An 18653-nucleotide genomic window follows, 5' to 3' on the forward strand; every position below is an offset into this window, starting at 1 on the left:
TTCAGGAGAAGGTTGTTCAGTTTCTGTTTAGTTGTGCAGTTTTGAGTGAGTTTCTTAATCCTGAGTTCTAATTTGATTGCACTGTGGTTTGAGAGATTTTATTGAATTCCATCCTTTTGCATTTGCTGAAGAGTGTTTTACTTCAAATTTTGTGATCAGTTTTAAAAGAAGTGCGATGTGGTGCTGAGAGGAATGTATGTTTTGTTAATTTGGGGTGGAGAGTTGTGTAGATGTCTATTAGGTCTGCTTGGTCCAGAGCTGAGTTCAACTCCTGAATATCCTTGTTAATTTTGTGTCTCATTGATCTGTCTAATATTGACAGTGGGGGTGCTACAGTCTCCCACTATTGTTGTGTGGGAGTCTTAAGTCTCTTTGTAGGTCTCTGAGAACTTGCTTTATGAATCTGGTTGCTCCTGTATTGGGTGCATATACATTTAGGATTGTTAGCTCTCCTTGTTGCATTGATCCGTTTACCATTATGTAATGCCCTTCTTTGTCTCTTTTGATCTTTGTTGGTTTAAAGTCTGTTTTATCAGATACTAGTATTGGAAACCATGCTTTTTTTTTTTTTTGCTTTCCATTTGCTTGGTAAATATTCCTCCATCCCTTTATTTCGAGCCTGTGTGTTTCTTTGCACGTGAGATGGATCTGCTGAATACAGCATAGTAGTGGGTCTTCACTGTTTATCCAATTTGCCAGTCTGTGTCTTTTAATTGGGGGATTTAGCTCGTTTACATTTATGTGTAAATTTGATCCTGTCATTATGATGCTAGCTGGTTATTTTGTTAGTTAGTTGATGCAGTTTCTTCATATTGTTGATGGTCTCTACATTTTCGTATGTTTTTGCAGTTGCTGGTACTGGTTTTTCCTTTGCATATTTCACGCGTCCTTCAGGAGCTCTTGTAAGGCAGGCCTGGTGGTGACAAGATGTCTCAGGATTTGCTTGTCTGTAAAGGATTTTATTTCTCCTTCACTCCTGAAGGTTAGTTTGGCGGGATAGGAAATTCTAGTTTGAAAATTCTTTTCTTTAAGAATATTAAATATTGGCCCCCACTCTCTTCTGGCTTGTAGGGTTTCTGCAGAGAGATCCGCTGTTAGTCTGATGGGCTTCCCTTTGTGGGTAACCCAACCTTTGTCTCTGGCTGCCCTTAACATTTTTTCCTTCATTTCAACCTTGATGAATCTGACCATTATGTGTCTTGTGGTTGCTGTTCTGGAGGAGTATCTTTGTGGTGTTCTCTGTATTTCCTGAATTGGAATGTTGGAGAAGCTCTCCTGGATAACATCCTGAAGAGTGTTTTTTAACTTGGTTCCACTCTCCCCATCACTTTCAGGCACACCAATCAAACATAGGTTTGGTCTTTTCACATAGTCTGATATTTCTTGGAGGCTTTGTTCATTCCTTCTCATTCTTTTTTCTCTAATCTTGTCTTCACACTTTATTTCATTAAGTTGATCTTAAATCTCTGATATCCTTTCTTCCGCTTGATTGATTCAGCAATTGATACTTGTGTATGCTTCACAAAGTTCTCGTGCTGTGTTTTTCAGCTTCATCAGGTCATTTATGTTCTTCTGTAACCTGGTTATTTTGGTTAGCAATTCCTCTAACTTTTTTTCAAGGTTCTTAGCTTCCTTCCATTGGGTTAGAACATGCTCCTTTAGCTCAGAGGAGTTTGTTATTACCCACTTTCTGAAGCCTACTTCTGTCAGTTTGTCAAACTCATTCTCTGTCCAGTTTTGTTCCCTTGCTGGCGAGGAGTTGTGATCCGTTGGAGAAAAGGCGTTCTGGTTTTTGGAATTTTCCTCCTTTTTGTGCCAGTTTTTCCTCATCGTCGTGGATTTATCTACGTTTGGTCTTTGATATTGTTGACTTTCATATGGGGTTTTGGTGTGGATGTCCTTTTTGTTGATGTTGATGCTATTGCTTTCTGTTTGTTAGTTTTCCATCTAACAGACCCCTCTGCTGCAGGTCTGCTGGATTTTGCTGGAGGTCCACTCCAGACCTTGTTTGCCTGGGTATCACCAGTGGAGGTTGCAGAACAGCAAAGATTTTGCTGCCTGTTCCTTTCTCTGGAAGCTTCATCCCAGAGGGCCATCCTCCAGATGCCAGCTGGAGCTCTCCTGTATGAGTTGTCTTTTGACCCCTGCTTAAGGAGGCAGTCTGTCCCTTAGCAGAGCTCGAGTGCTTTGGTGGGAGATCTGCTGCTCTTTTCAGAGCCAGCAGGCAGGAACATTTAAGTCTGCTGAAGCTGTGCCCACAGCCGCCCCTTTCCCCAGGTGCTCTGTCCCAGGGAGATGGGAGTTTTATCTATAAGCCTCTGACTTTGGCTGCTGCTGTTCTCTCAGAGGTGCCCTGCCCAGAGAGGAGGAATCTGGTGAGGCAGTCTGGCTACAGAGGCTTTGCTGAGCTGCGGTGAGCTCTGCCCAGTTCCAGCTTCCTGGTGGCATTGTTTACACTGTGAGGGGTAAACCACGTACTCAAGCCTCAGTAATGGTGGATGTCCCTTCCCCCACCAAGCTTGAGTGTCCCAGGTCTACTTCAGGCTGCTGTGCTGGCAGCAAGAATTTCAAGCCAGTGGATCTTAGCTTGCTGGGCTTCTTGGGGTGGGATCCACTGAGATAGACCACTTGGCGCCCTGGCATCAGCTCCCTTTCTAGGGGAGTGAATAGTTTTGTCTTGCTGGTGCTCCAGGCGCCACTGGGGTATTAAAAAAAAAACTCCTGTAGCTAGCTCAGTGTCTGCCCAAATGACCACCCAGTTTTGTGCTTGAAACCCAGGGCCCTGGTGGCATAGGCACCAGAGGGAATCTCCTGATCTGCGGGTTGTGAAGACCGTGGGAAAAGCATATCTGGGCCAGAGTGCACCACTCCTCATGGCACAGTCCCTCATGGCTTCCCTTGGCTAGGGGAGGGAGCTCCCCAACTCCTTGCGCTTCCTGAGTGAGGTGATAGCCCACCCTGCTTTGGCTCGCCCTCCGTGGGCTGCACCCACTATCTAACCAGTCCCAATGAGATGAGCCGGTACCTTGGTTGGAAATGCAGAAATCACCTGCCTTCTGCCTTGATCTCGCTGGGAGCTGCAGACTGGATCTGTTCCTGTTCGGCCATCTTGCCAGCCACCAAGAATGTTAGCTGTTTTTATTTTTAAAAATATTTTTTAGAGAACTCATCTCCCTGCAAAATACTTACTGAACTTTGATTTTAATTTTGGCCATATTATTTCTTGGCATTTGTGGTGCTGTATATAAAGTATTTAATTCCATTGGTAATATTTAGAAATAATTTATTTTTTTCAATTTGGGGAAAAAATTCAAAATAAGGGTTTTTAGTGATTTAATGGACAATATAAGCAGTTGGAGAAAAAACTATTAATCGCATAGCTTACTGATATAATAGTTTTGATGTCTATCCCCTAAGTTCGTTGAAATTGCTAAGAGAAGTGTTTCTGTGTCCAACTTGTCACATTTTTTATCTTTCTTTTCCCCATCTGGAATGTAAAAATAATGTTTAATGTATCTACCTCAAATGGCTAGCTAGTAAAATCGTATAATGGCTTTTAGGGTTTAAAATTCACTTTTTCTGTAATTACCAAGTAACTTCTAGTTCCAGGGATGTTTTGTTTTTGACTATTTTCTTATTAAGAATACATTTTTCTGTTCAAAATGCAATTAGGATTTTATTTGCAGTTGTGCATAAGAGAAATGGACAATGCCATTGGAAAAAACTTCAAATAAAAGATGCCACTGTGAAAATATTTTATAACTCCTTTTTTTGGCAGGGGAGTTAACCTTATCTTGGGTATACAAAGGAATAGGTAATTACGGATTTTAAATACACATGTAGAAACAGACAGAGAAAGGAGAGACAGAGATATACTATTGTACTGATTTTAAAACTAGCTTCTTGGGAGTTTAATTTTCTGATTTCTGGATTCTGTCACCTAAACTTATAGGTAAGTAAAGTATACCAGAAGAGAACAGACATTATACCGTCAATATCCTCAAAGGTTATTTTTCAGATATTAGGCTCTAATTCCTACTTCACACCTTTTTTTTTTTCTTTTTGAGACGGAGTCTAGCTCTGTCACCAGGCTGGAGTGCAGTGGCGCGATCTCGGCCCACTGCAACCTCTGCCTCCCGGGTTCAAGTGATTCTCCTGCCTCTGTCTCCCAAATAGCTGGGACTATGGGCGCGTGCCACCACGCCCAGCTAATTTTTGTATTTTTAGAAGAGACAAGGTTTCACCTTATTGGCCAGGATGGTTTCTATCTCTTGACCTCGTGATCTGCGCACCTCAGCCTCCCATAGTGCTGGGATTACAGGCGTGAGCCACTGCACCTGGCCCACTTTTTAAAAAAATATGTGTAGAAGGTTAGAACAGTTGAATCCAGCACAGTGGAACTGAGCCATGAATTCATCCAAGTGTAAACCTTGACTGAAGTGACAAAATGGGATGGGTTTTCCTTAAGTATTAGGTATAAAATACATGTTTAAGGAATTGGCTAGTTTCTTTTCATCTTAGGGTGTATCATATTCTTAAATTATTGGTGTGGCCAGTTATTTCAAATTGAAAACATTTGTAGTATGTGACTTTACATTTTGTGTACTTGAAACAATAAACCCTTCTTATTAAACTGTTTTGATTTTGTATCAAAAGTATTTAGTAAGCAGTTGTATCTTTTAAACATACCACATTGTTACATGAGAAACTCCTTTGTTTAAAAACTGATTTTTAAGGTCAGTGATGGCATTACTTATTATTTAGTGAAACTATATTTAAGCTAATTCCTATAAAGGGATTAATATATGAAATGCTGAATTCAGAGATTGGCTAAAAGCTAAATGTGGAAAAACATCATTTGTACCTTCTGTTTTAATTCTTTAAAAATGTGTAAAACCTTTTCATACTCTGCCTAATTAGGTCTCCAAAGTTTTTAATAATATTTAAAGGTAATCTCACTAAATTACAAATAGCACTGCATTTAACTTGATTGCTGCAGCAAACATGAAATTAAGATTTTCATACTAAAATATTATAGACATTTTGTATAGGTCCAATGTTAGCCATATCATGTACATTAATATTTATTAAAGTTGTGTGTACATACATCTTGTAGTACTCATTACTATTGCATACATGTAGTATATCAAGCATTATAATAAAAAAATTATGATTTTTAAAAAACCATTCTTTCTCAGGTGTATAGTCTACTGTCAATAAAAAAGAATCCTGTAAACGCTGTAGGAAGAGATGTGAAGCAGGGAGAGTTGACTACTGTTTACTGGAGTCTACTTTGTAGCTAAAATGAAACAGCTTAAAATTTCTAAATTGAGTGTATTTTAAGTAAAAGATTATCTGCTATTGGTAGAGTACCATATAACTTATTCAACTTTCATTTTTTCACAGAGCTCCTTAATAAGCATTTATAGTCAGTTTTTGGCAGCAATAGAATCACTAAAGGCATTCTGGGATGTTATGGATGAAATCGATGAGAAGACCTGGGTACTTGAGCCAGAAAAACCTCCACGGAGTGCAACAGCACGCAGAATTGCATTAGGTAGGGACAAGGAGGATTAAGGGTTTGTTTTTAGGTGTTTTATTTTGTATTATGAAAATAAATCTAACAATGACAGTTGGACTCAGACTTAACTTTATATGAAGTCAACTATTAAAATTTTCTAGTATAAACTTTTTTTTGGCTACACATTTAAATGTAAATATTTTAGGTGAAAAGGAGAAGTACTGAGGTGTTTCATTATAAAAGGTGATGATCCAATGGAGGTAACATTCAGAAGTAGAGTTTAATTAGCTGCTAATTAGCACAGGAATCGTGGAACAGGTAACTCAAAATTTACATTACATAGAACAAGAAAAAAGTCAGAATAATGCAGTCTTCATTTGTGAAACTTACAATCTTCTAAGATTAGTGTGTTCAGATCTGGGAATATTTTCTGTTAGAAATACAGAGGAAGATAAAAGAACTTGCAGTAGACCATGCAACTGAAGAGTAAACAGAAAGCACAGAGAAAGAATTTATAGTTTTAAGTATTTTCTTCACAAGTATATGAAATTTATGAATGAGATATGGTATAATCATAAATACCTGTGCAATGTTATCATGTTCTCTTGACTATAAAATGGCTGTGTATTTTCATTATAAGCAAGCAAAACATGTGACTTCAGCCTTTCTCAAGATTTTAGATAAACTATATTTAAGCTCACATTAAATACCATAGCTAGTTTTAAGATACCCATTTCTTTTTTTCTAAATAGATATGTTGTTCAAGGGTATTTTGAAATTCTGATGTGAATCACATCCAAGTTAGTGAGCAATTTTTATACTTTATACCTAGGTATAATATAGATTATCTGGGGGAAGAATGTGACATACGTGGTATTACGAGAAGAAAGTATAGTTTACAGCAGTTCTACAAATAGTATTGTTACTTTCCTGGTTTCAAAAAGTCTAACTGTGTTTAATTTGGAACAATTAACCAAATTATGGTATATTTGTGAACAAGTAGATACTAAGAATGAAAATATTTTCTTCAAAGAAATGTAGTAAATCATTATTTTCGTGGCCCCATTAATTATCAGGTTATGATTAAATATACTTACTATATTTCTCATTCAGCATACATAGTCTAGTTTTTAATTCATTCCCTATTTACCTTTTAGCTTCTTTTTTCTCCTCCAGGCATGATTTGCTTTCTTAAGACCAAGTTTTGAACAAGTGAATGGAAAAATTAGTTAATATGCCCATATTAAGTGAAAGTACTGTCTGGAGCCATTACCAGATGACAGTGTTGAGGGCTAATAAGAAATTTCTGTTCATAGTAAATAATGTGTTACCAAATGAGATTATAACTTTTTGTATTTTTATTTGTCTCATTGAATGGCTAGTCATGTTTTTCTGTTAATGACCTCTTTTTGCCAGATATGCAATAACTGCATTTATGTTGATGCCAGCCTTAGTGAAAGGCTTATTCTACAGTGTATGGAATTTATCAAGACATTTTTACCATGAAAATGAAATCCAAATTGATCTTAAGCAGTTACACTATGTACCTTCAAAAAATAGAAGTAAAATTTCTGAAACTTACACTGTAGTCCAGTACAGTTAAAATGTATAAAAGAACCTAGTGCCAATTTTCTTAGGTCTTGCGAAATTAGGTTACTTATTGTTTTGGTTATTAATGAACAATTGCCAATGTGAATTAAATCTTTTGTTAAATTATAAGGGAAAGTTTCACATGCAGCAAAATAATACAGAAAATGTTTTTATAAATTTTTATAAAACTTGAATCTTTAATGTTTGTTTTTACCATTTACTGTATTGTTGGTCTTTTTACATTTGGCCATAGTTCTATGAAATGTAAACTTTTTCAGGAAAGCCATGAAAAATAATTTAGATAGTTATTTCTTAAACATGTGACTTGTGATAGTTTTGATATCAAAGACCTTTATCACTCCACAGAACATTTTTATTTAAACGTTAATACAGTTGACCAGAATTGCAATCTAATTAAATATATCAATTTGTTGACTGGCTGAAATTTAAGATCCTTTCAATGATAATCATATCAAAATTACTTCTTTTGGTTCAATTATATTTACCATTACATAAAACTACAAAACATTTGGTTAATCTTTCCGTGAGTATACAGTGAAATAGGTAGCCAGACCAACATCTCTTTATTTTTTATTGGGTTGTTTGATGAGCTGTTCTACTTCTAAAAGATTTAATCTTGTTTCATTCTAGGGAATAATGTTTCCATAAATATAGAGGTAGACCCCAGGCATCCTACTATGCTTCCTGAGTGCTTCTTTCTTGGAGCTGACCATGGTATGACATCTGAGATTTAAACGTTTTTTAATAGAGTCATAAAATCCTTGCCTACCATTGTTAAATTATTAGACAATATTAGTATATTAATGGTAGTTTTTATTTTTTGTCTGAGACGGAGTTTTGCTCTTGTTGCCCGGTATGTAGTGTAATGGCACGATGTCGGTTCACCGCAATAATGATAGTTATTTTAAATGAAAATGTCTCAGCATTCTGAACTGTATAATTTTGTTTTTTAACATAATACATATAATTTTGATTTTCTAATCAAGTAGTTAAGAAACATTCTGTATCAAATGTGGCTTTAGAAACCAAGAGTAGAGCATGCAATTATTAAATTTTTTTTTTTTAATCTGAAGTGGTAAAACCCCTGGGAATTAAGCTGAGCAGGAACATACATTTGTGGTAGGTACCTTGGCAATATAATTTTTACTTTTTGGTGATTTTACAAAGTTCACAGCATAATTTTTTTCCCCATGCTTTCAGGGATCCAGAAAATAGTGTGTTACAAAATTTGAAAGATGTTTTAGAAATTGATTTTCCAGCTCGTGCTATCCTGGAAAAATCTGTAAGTTTTATCAGTGTTTTGATATTCCAGACAGTATTGCATAATGAAGTTTAAATGCTTCTCTCAGTGAAAAATGAGGCTGAAAAAGGAGGGAATTAGAAAAATATTATAACACAGACTTCTGATCTGCATCAAAAAACTTGTTTACCTTTGATTGGTTGTTAAGTAACAACTGTCTCTTGGAACAGGGGGATTGATTTCAGGGCTGCCCATGGATACAAAAATCCACAGACATTAAAGTTCCACAGTTACCCTGCGGGACCCATATATAGAAAAAGTCGGCCCTCTGTATACAGAGATTTCACATAAACACAGGTTCTGCATCTTGTCAGTACTGTATTTTTGATCTGCATTTGGTTAAAAAAAAAATCTGTGTATAAGTAGACCTGTGCAGTTCAAACCCATGTTGTTCAAGGGTCAACTATATACTTTTTTCATGGTCTTCAGTAGTGACATCATTAATGACAGACATTTATTAAAAATAAGGGGAGAACTCCAAAGTAGCTAATGAGATGTTTGGCTTTTCTACATAGTCTGTTTATGGATGGCTCAAGTACTGATTAGCTTGATGTAAGTGTTTGTGAAGCAGTTATAGTTTCTCAAAATTGAATAGATACCACTATATTGCAAAAATAATAGAATTGATTTTTGACAAGGCTGCTAAGGTTGTAGACTACTAAATGGTAGTGAGTTTCTTTTTCCTTTAGTTACAGAATTGTGCTGTTTAGTAATCACTAGCTAATATCAATTCCTTTCTTTAAATACTATCAGGGACATTATAACAATGTATGATATGGGAAAATTACTGATGCCCAAACATCTTGCCAGCCAAAAATGGAATCTCTCTTTTTAGCCTAGCTGTGTATATTTGAGTGAAAAAGGAAACACTCTACAATAGCTTTGCTAGGTGTTAAATAGTAATGTAATTATATTTCCTATAATACAGCAATATAGTCACCTTTATAAAAACTATATTTATAAAACATTCTTCCTGATCTTACCTTGTGTTTTAAACACATAGATGATTTCGTATTCTAAAGTAGTTAGGAGAATTGTAATGTTCCCAACATAAAAGGTAAATGTTGAGGTGATGAATATCTTAATTATCCTGATGTGATCATTAAACATTGTATACATGTATCAAAATATCACACATACCCTCCCAAATATGTACAACGAATAAGTTAGTGAGACACATACGCTTTTTATAAATATTTTTCTTTTGAAGGATTTTACTATGGATTGTGGAATTTGTTATGCTTATCAACTTGATGGTACCATTCCTGATCAAGTCTGTGATAATTCCCAGTGTGGACAACCTTTCCATCAAATATGCTTATATGAGGTAAAAAATAAAAATATTGTCAAGACTTTTTTCCGCTAACACAACATAGGAAGTATTCCTGTTTGAAATACACAGAATCTAAATCTAAAATCTGTTGAGTCAATAGTGATCCTCTCTTCTGCCATTAACTCCTTTTACCAGTTTATTCCAGATGCTTATGTGCTTCATTTCTTCATCACAGTTACTAATGAGTGGAGAAATGTTCTGAAGTATCCAAGAAGGGAGAAAATCTATCCAGAATATATTCATGGACTAGCTTATTGACACATAACAAATTAAATTGATGGTACATTGGAATCTTTCTATAAATTCCTTGTTACCACAATGTAAGCTTCATAGATTTACCCAAGGTGGAGGTGGTTGAAAGTGGCAGTAATACAGTGAAAATGAAATTAGTACTATGTAGTATCTATTACTTTTCAGGCTGCATTTAAGAATAGAATATATCCAATAATACTACTTTTCATGTTGAGAAGAATGCCTTTTGTGATCTGAGTCTCACAGCACTCAGGCAATGCCACTTTACTTACTGTATGTGAAGTCTACTTTCATTCCTGTCTTTAGTGCTTGGCTTCACCTTAGGGCCTAGTTGATACATGATAAACTGTGTGTAACTATATACAGAACACCTTGCAATTGTATGTTGCCTTCGGTTTCAGTCTTCCTTAATATCACATCTTTACTTTTGTGATTAGAGGTAGCAGTTGGTGCCGTCTGTACTTTGCCAATGGAGAACTTAGGCAGAGGCATCTATTTACCTTATATAAAATCATGAAATTACAGAAATACAGGTCAAATTACAGAAATACTCTAAGGGAACGTGATTTCTTTTGTAATTATGAATATTCATTTAATTTTTAAAAATTCACTGGCTCATGCTTATAATCAATGGGTTGAAAATTAACCCACTGTTAGTGATTAAGACCAGAACTAAGAGGGAAATTTTCAAGAGCCTATAGTATCTTTAACAGCAGGAGTTGTTAATTTCCTGGATTAATTTCCTGATTAAGGGATTTAGGGAAAGTCTATGAATGCCAGGAAGTTAGTATGCATTATTTTTATGTATGTCTATTCTGGGGATAAAGAAAATGCGTAATTCTTATCAGATTCTTAAAGGGGCCCATAATCTGGTTATAAACCAGTGGTTTAGGCCTTCAATTCCATGTTGATTTCCCTTGTTACTCAACATCTTAATAGTCTGCTATTGGCTCAGGAAATACATCCCTTACTCTTGCAAAACAAAATCAAGCTAGGTCTTCTGGAATAAAAACATAATGCACTTAAAAACAAAGGGAATGACATTTGGAGTATCTGTAATTTGTAATCATGCTGACGCTTCTCCTTTATCTTTTAAAATTTGCAGTGGCTGAGAGGACTACTAACTAGTAGACAGAGTTTTAACATCATATTTGGTGAATGTCCATATTGTAGTAAGGTAAGCAAATTGTTAATCACATCTCATAAAATGTGCCTAGCTTTCAGCAATATGTTCTAGAAGATAGATCTATATAGTATATCAGTTTATCTAAAACTTTTGAAACTCATTCTCTGTATTTCTATTTTTCAAATTCTCTGATCAAAAACATTAAACTCCTTTTCTAGATTTCCTAGGTGATCTGAAACTTCAGAAGTGTTTTCCAAACTGTACTATGACACTATTCTATGACACTATTTCTAATACAAAGCAATTTTATTTTTTAGAGTGTCCACAAACTTTGTTAAAATATGTTCTCTTTTTAAAGCCAATTACCTTAAAAATGTCTGGAAGGAAACACTGAAATAAGAATATAACATTTCGGTGAAGAGCTGGAAACTTAAAAAATTATCAAAAGGAATTTTGGTATCTTCAGAGAAAAAATAAAGCAAGAAATACTAACATCAAAAGGACAGGTATGATGATGCGATAATAATAAACATCTGCGTTTGTCTCTTCACTAAGAGTAAACTGGGAAATTGTAGGCCAAAGTCCAGTTGAACTTTCTAAGTCTGTGATCCTCGTGCTGACTGTGGAAGTGTATTTATACCAAGATGGAGATCTTGACTTCTTGAATATATCTGGACTGGTAAAATCTTGATGAGGCTCATAAAATGAGCTTGGGAATTGTGTATAGCTGATTTTTTGTGGGAAACTGTTTACTTCATTCAAAGGTTCTTGAGACTCTTGATATTTCTGTCTTCTCCTTGTGCTTTCCTATGGAAAAAATACATATATAGTTTAGTTTGTTAGACGTGAGTTATCCAAGTATTTATTTTGTGTAGTGTGTAAGAATGCTAAATAAAATGTTATACAAGATCAAGTTTTTGCATGTTATTTTTCCTGAAAAGTAATTTTTAGGTAAAGATCTTAAAGATTTACACTTTTTAAGAGTTTATAAACATCCAACAAGCAAATCTGGATATAATTTGAGTGGTTCTTTTAAACCACATAAGTAGGCCATCTCTTAAGTAAGTAATTTATAATCTAAAACTAAATAAATAGGATAGAATACGAAAACTGAATTTTCTTGGCAAAACCAAAAAATTGGGCTTAATCTTGGGGTAAGATAGCCATAATTAGAAATATTTTGGTCATTAATGTGATTCTTTACCTTTTGATTCCATGGCAACTGAGAAGTGGTGCCCACTGTACAGTGGGCAAAGGATGAGGCTGTACACAGCCAAAGAAAACTGCCTCAGGGGTAGCTATAGTGTTATGTCTCTTGGAAAGCTATACAGACGAACCAGTATAGACCGAATAGATATTAATATAAAGCAAATTAAGTGGTATTAATATAAAACAAATTAACTGGTTACTTATGCAAGTTTCGGGAGCTACTTCTATGTATGTTTTCATCATTCCTGTTGGCCAAAGTCCCAGGAATCAGTTTCCTGATCACCACTTAACTGGCTGAAAGTCGAGTTTTTCTGCTTTGCTTTGGTGACATCTGGCATGCCCCCTCAGCACCATTTATCAAGTAACTAACTAACTTAGAAGAGAAGAAATTTATAAAACAAAGCAAAATACTTTAAGCTTGTTCACTGTCCATCATTCTCAGAATAGCTACTACCTTCTCAACCTTTAAACTGCCACCCTTCAAACAAACAGCCCTCCCCTTTCTAGATACAGAGTTTTGGAAGTGTCAGAAAGGAGTCCTACATAAAACAAAGGATGTTTTAAAAACTAGCTTTCCTATGGAAAAAAAGGAAATTACTTGAGAGTTAAATGACTCACTTGAGAGTTAAATAACTCATTTTAAACTACTCTTTCTGAGCTAACGAAGTCACATTAATGCAGTTTTTCATAAGTTTGTCAGCTTTATTAACTAAAGTCAAAATAAGTGAATAATTATTCCAGTGGGCCTATAAAGCATAATACAAATAATAATTATGCTATCAAATCATAGTAAGAGCAGCATTTACATATAGCTCACATGTGCAAGGCTGGGAGATATCTCCACTTAGGTAAGGATAGAAGTCGAGCTACTATAATTTCCAGAATCATCTACTGTGTAATCTATACACTTAATCTCTCTTGAACATCAGCAAATGACATCATATGGCAAGGCACTCATCAAAGAATTTAACCACCTGTTGTCTTCAGTACACTGAGGGGGTCTGATTAGGATAGTCTATAACAGGAGTTGCCAAAATTTGGCTTGGCTAGTTGCCTGTTTTGTGAATAAAGTTTTATTGGAACAGAGCCACATCAATTTGTTTATGTATTGTCTATGTGGGCTTTTGCACTACAATGGCATTGTTGAATAGTTCTGACAAAAACTGTATGGAAAGTAAACTGAAAATATTTTCTTTCTGGCCTTTTAAGAAAAGGTTTGCTGACCCCTGCTCTACGGCATTATTCTTTGAGTATTAGAAAGCAAACAGATCATCATAACTTGTTAAAATGCAGATCTCATTCAAAAGGTCTAGGAGTATGACCTGAGATTCTGTATTTCTGAGAAGCTCCAGATGATGCCAATACAGCTGGTTTGCACAACCCACTTTGAGTAGCAAAGGGCTCAAGGCAATGCAATAATCTACTGTGATAGAGCACTGGTTCTCAGCCTGGGTTGATCCTGCCCCACAGAGGACATTTAGCAATTTCTGGAGACATTTTGGGTTGTTACAGCTAGGAGGAGATACTATTGACACCTAGTAGATAAGTACTAGGAATGATGCGAAACATCCTACATCACAGGACAGCACCCCCACAACAAGTAACAGCTCAGCTCCCAAATGTCAACAGTGCAGCTGTCAAGAAACCCTACATTAGAATAGTTATTAACTTTGAATGCACATCAGAATCGACTGGGAAGCTATGAAAAATATCAACACTACTTCCACTCTGGCCATGAAAATCTGATACCAGACTTCCCCGTCTGCTGTGAAAACCCATAAATAAATAGAAAACAAAATTAGTCAAAATATATGAAATAACTTAGGGATCTAAAACAAAGCTCAGGAAGGGAAAATAACATAGACCTAAGAAAGGCCACAATTTAAGATTTACTGCAGACTAGGCCAAAAAAGCCTGAACAGAAGTTATAAAATGATCAGGTTTAGTCACCAGTAAGTTAACTGTCTGCCAGAACTAACCTCAAAACTCTTTAAAGGAATGCAATAAAATCTGGAGTCTAAAGACCACAGCATCCACAATGTTCAGTATACAATAAAACTACTACAAATGAGATGCAGGAAATGTGACCCATAACCAGGAGAAAAAATAAACAGAGATTCAGGGCTGATCCAGATGGTACAATTATCAAACAAGGACTATAAAACATCTACATAAATATGTTCAAGGAATTAAAGTTGAACATAATTAATGAACAGATATGGGGGAGGTGGAATCTCAGCATACAAAGAAATATACTTGTGGAACTGAAAAATACAAGGTATAACATGAAAAATTCATTGGCTAGGTTTAACAGCTGATTTGACAATCAACTAGAAGTCAGGCAAAAAAAAAAAACAACAAAAAAAACCACACCACCACCCAACCTGAGGTACAGCAACATAAAAGACTGATTTAAAAAAATAGTTATTTAGCTGCCTATGAAAAAGGTAAAGTATTCTAACATGCATGTATTTGGAACTCAGAGAAATAAGAGAGATTAAGGCATGAAACAAATTGATGAAATCATACAAAACCTTTCCAATTTGAAGACAAATATCAACCCATAGATAAAAGTAGCTCTACGAACCCAAGGCACAATAAACAAAAGACAGCCATCCTTACAAAACCAAAAATAACAAGCAAATCTTGAAAGCCACAGAAAGAAATACATTATAAATGGGCCAATAAGAATAACTGCTAACTTCTTAGCAGAAAAAAAAACAGACCTATGAAGATGGAAACATCCTTTTTAAAGTTCTGAAAGAATAGATTCCATATTCAATGAAGCTTTCAAAACCAAAGTGAGGGGCATCCAGTTATAGACAAGAAAGAGTAAGCATCCCACCTTATTCTGGTAATTAAAGAGTGGACAAAAAGCACCTATCAAAACACTGAAAATTCTAAAAATGACCCTCCCTTGAGTTTCCACCCGCCATGTACTTTAGTACCTCCTATTACCCCAGCCTGGGCCATAAAAGAGCCTGCGGTCTGGAAACAGCAATATGCACAGACTGGAAAAAAAAAAAGACAAAAACATGAAAAACATGCTCTATCTAACCAATAGCCCTGGGGGAGGACAGGTCTACAGGACAGAATCCTTTTATACCTGCTGAACCCTAGGTGAACACCATGAAAGAAGCTGTACCTTACTTCTCTCCAGGTGCTGTGGAAACGGGGCGGCGGGGTGGGGGGGATGGTGGGGGCGGTGGGGAGGTGGCAAGGGCGGGGTGAAGAGGGAGGGTACAGTCCTGTTGAGTATCATCACCCTACACTAACCAGGGAGCACACCTACCCTTCCCCCATCAAGCACTGTGGAGACGGGTAGAGCCCTGTTGACCGTCCTCACACTAACAAGGTGATACCCTATCCCACTGGGTGTTAGGGAGATTGTGAGATAGAGCTCTGACAACCTTTCCCAGCCTGTACTACTGAGGTGGTCCCCCTTCCTTTCCACCAGGAGACTACCAAAACTGTAAGGCAGAGCCATATAGCCTGTTCCTCCCTGCACTAACACAAGCAGATGTGGTGCCTGTCTTCCTCCCCACCAGACACTGTAGAGACCTACCAACCTTCTCCACCTTGCATTGAGCAAACATCAGAGCAACAGCAACCCTCCACGCTGGCCTCAGAAACTGGAGAGGCACTTGCCCTTTTGACCGTGCCTGCTGTGCATTAAACAGCAAAGAGTTGGCATCGCACATCTCCCTAACTAGAAAGCTCTGTTCTCAGTAATTGATATAACTACTAGAGTGAAAATCAGCAGGAATATAAAATAAATTAGTAACATCACAAGATAATGGGATCTAGTTGATATTTATAGACTACTTCACCCCCAAACAGGAAAATACATGTTCTTTTCAACTGCAACTGGAACATTCAACCAGGCAGACCGTCATATCCTATCCATACAACAAACCCTAACAAATTTATATTGTTAGACCATAATATAATTAAACTAGAAATCAATAACTGAAAAAAAAATCTTCAGATACTTGGGAATTAACACATTTCTAAATAAGGTATTAAAAGTCTCAAGGGGAAATATATTTTGAACTGAACAAAATTGAAATGTATAAATATTTACAGGATGCAGTACAAACAGGGTTTAGCAGGACACTTATAGCATGGAATACTTACATTAGAAAAAATAGTGGGTTCAAATCAATAGCCTAAGCTTCTACCTAAACTGGAAAAAAGGGAAGAAAATACACCAAGATCAAGATGAAGGAAAGAAATAATAGGAAAATCTCCAAATGCTTTAAAATTTAAAGACCCCTTTAAACGGGTCAAAGAGACCCCAGGAAAATTAAAAAATACATTGAACTGAATGGAAATAAAAATACGACATATCAAAACATGGGACATAGCTAATGTCATGCTAGAAGGGAAATTTATAATACTAAATACTTGTACTAGAAAAGACAAAAAGTCCCAATTTAATAATGTTTGCACTCAAAGAAATTATAAAAAGAAATGACAAGTATGTGACATGTATTTGTTAATTAGTGTGAGTTAAACATCCCACAATGTAGACATATATCAAAGCATCACATTGTACCCCATAGATATGATATATACAATTATATTTGTCAAAAAAAGAATTAAAAAAATCCAAAGCAAGCAGAAAGAAATAGAAATTAGAGCAGAAATCAATAACATTGGCAATTAAAAAATACAGAATGATCAATCAAAAGCTGGTTCTGAGACATGACCAATAAGAATGACAAACTAGCAAGACTAACAGGGAAAGAAAACACAAACTACCAGTATCTGGGAAGAAACAAATATCACTACAGACCCCACAGGCATTTAAGGGATTTGAATAAAGGAATAGTATGAATAATTATACCAACAAAAATTTGATAGCTCAGATGAAATGGACCAATTCCTGGAAAAATCACAAATTACCAAAACTAACTCAAGATGAAATAATAAAAATGCAAGAGATAAATAGTTGTGACAAGAGTCCATATGACCTGCAAAACCTAAATTTTTTACCATCTGGCTCTTTACAGAAAAGTTTGCCTACTCTTGAAATAAATATCTGAATAGTCTTACTAAAGAAATTGAATTCATAGCTAAAAAGGAATCTCCAGACCCAGATGGTTTCACTAGAGAATTCTGCAAAACGTGAAAAAGAAACAAGATCAATTCTATACATTTTCTTCCAGAAATTAAGAAGAGTTCGAGGAAGGCTTCTCAACTCATAAGGTCACCATTACCCTGATACCAAAACTAACAAAAACAGTAGAATAAAAAGATAACAACAGACATCAGCTCTCATGAGCACAGATGTAAAACTCCTCATTAAAATACTAGCAAATTAAATCCAGCAACATATAAAAAGAATAATATAAAATGAAGTGGGGTTGATTCAAGGAATGGAAGACTAATTCAATATTCAACCACAAACCAGTGTCATCCACCATGGTAACAGTCTAAAGAAGAAAAATCACATGATCATATTAATTGATACAGAAAAAGCATTTGACAATATTCAGCACCTATTCATGATGAAAACTCTTAGTACATTAGAAATGGAGGGGAGCTTCCTCAACTTTATAGAGAACATCTATAAAAATGTCTACAGCTAACCTACTAAATAGTGAATGGCCAAAAACTGGAAAGAAACCAAATGTTCTTCAATGGTATATCCATACTTCAGATTACTACTGAGCAATAAAAAGGAATGAACTGCTCATGTACACAAAACTTGGATTGATCTCAAGGGCATGATGACGAATGAAACAAAGCCATTCTCAACAAGTTACATATCATAAGATTTGATTTATATGATACACTCAAAATGATACAATTACAGTGATGCAGAATAAACCCACTGCTTTCTGAGGATTAGGATTGGGAAGAGGGTGTCACTATAGCATAAGCAATTCCTACGTGGTCATGGAACAGGTCTGTAGGATAATTGTGGTGGTTACTCCATACATGTAATAAAATATCTAAGGAACACAGACATGCACGAGTACATGTCAAAACTGGTGATATCCTAATAAGGTCTGTATTTTATGGTAGTATATGAATGTCAATTTCCTGCTTTGTAAAATTATATTATGGTTATGTAAGATGTTTTCATTTGCAGGAGTTGGGTGAAAGGGTAGGTAAGGGTATAGGGAGGCTGTATGTATTTTTGCAATTTCGGAGTCTACAGTTACTTCAAAATAAACTGTTAAAAAAAGAAATGCAGAAATAAAATATAAATCCACCACTACAAAAAAAAATGAAGGTGAAATACAAATATTTTCAGACAGACAAGAGGTGACAGAATTAGATTCCAGGAAAT

At 35.7% G+C, this 18653-nt stretch overlaps 2 protein-coding genes across 8 annotated transcripts in view; one reads left to right on the forward strand and one right to left on the reverse strand.

The window, feature by feature from the left end:
• The window catches only part of FANCL (FA complementation group L), an 82400-nt gene extending 70344 nt beyond the window's left edge, over window positions 1-12056 (forward strand). For 2 of the 4 annotated variants that reach the window (XM_008956272.5, XM_003830851.6), the window contains exons 8-14: window positions 5407-5557; window positions 7763-7846; window positions 8206-8251; window positions 8333-8414; window positions 9643-9759; window positions 11123-11194; window positions 11502-12056. In XM_008956272.5, coding sequence (XP_008954520.1) covers window positions 5407-5557; window positions 7763-7846; window positions 8206-8251; window positions 8333-8414; window positions 9643-9759; window positions 11123-11194; window positions 11502-11537 — 588 coding nt within the window. In that variant the 3' untranslated portion in view covers window positions 11538-12056. Of the gene's footprint in view, window positions 1-5406; window positions 5558-7762; window positions 7847-8205; window positions 8252-8332; window positions 8415-9642; window positions 9760-11122 lie in introns of all 4 variants that reach the window. The other 2 variants (XM_055107912.2, XM_055107913.2) reach the window with 1 other exon arrangement.
• Window positions 11431-18653, reverse strand: part of VRK2 (VRK serine/threonine kinase 2) — a 112950-nt gene continuing 105727 nt past the window's right edge. For 2 of the 4 annotated variants that reach the window (XM_003830852.5, XM_008956273.5), the window contains exon 13: window positions 11431-11950. In XM_003830852.5, the coding sequence (XP_003830900.2) occupies window positions 11606-11950 (345 nt within the window). In that variant the 3' untranslated portion in view covers window positions 11431-11605. Of the gene's footprint in view, window positions 11951-16489; window positions 16539-18653 lie in introns of all 4 variants that reach the window. The other 2 variants (XM_024927598.4, XM_008956276.4) reach the window with 2 other exon arrangements.

This window comes from Pan paniscus, chromosome 12 (genome assembly GCF_029289425.2).
Source record: "Pan paniscus chromosome 12, NHGRI_mPanPan1-v2.0_pri, whole genome shotgun sequence".
NCBI classification, from domain to species: domain Eukaryota; kingdom Metazoa; phylum Chordata; class Mammalia; order Primates; family Hominidae; genus Pan; species Pan paniscus.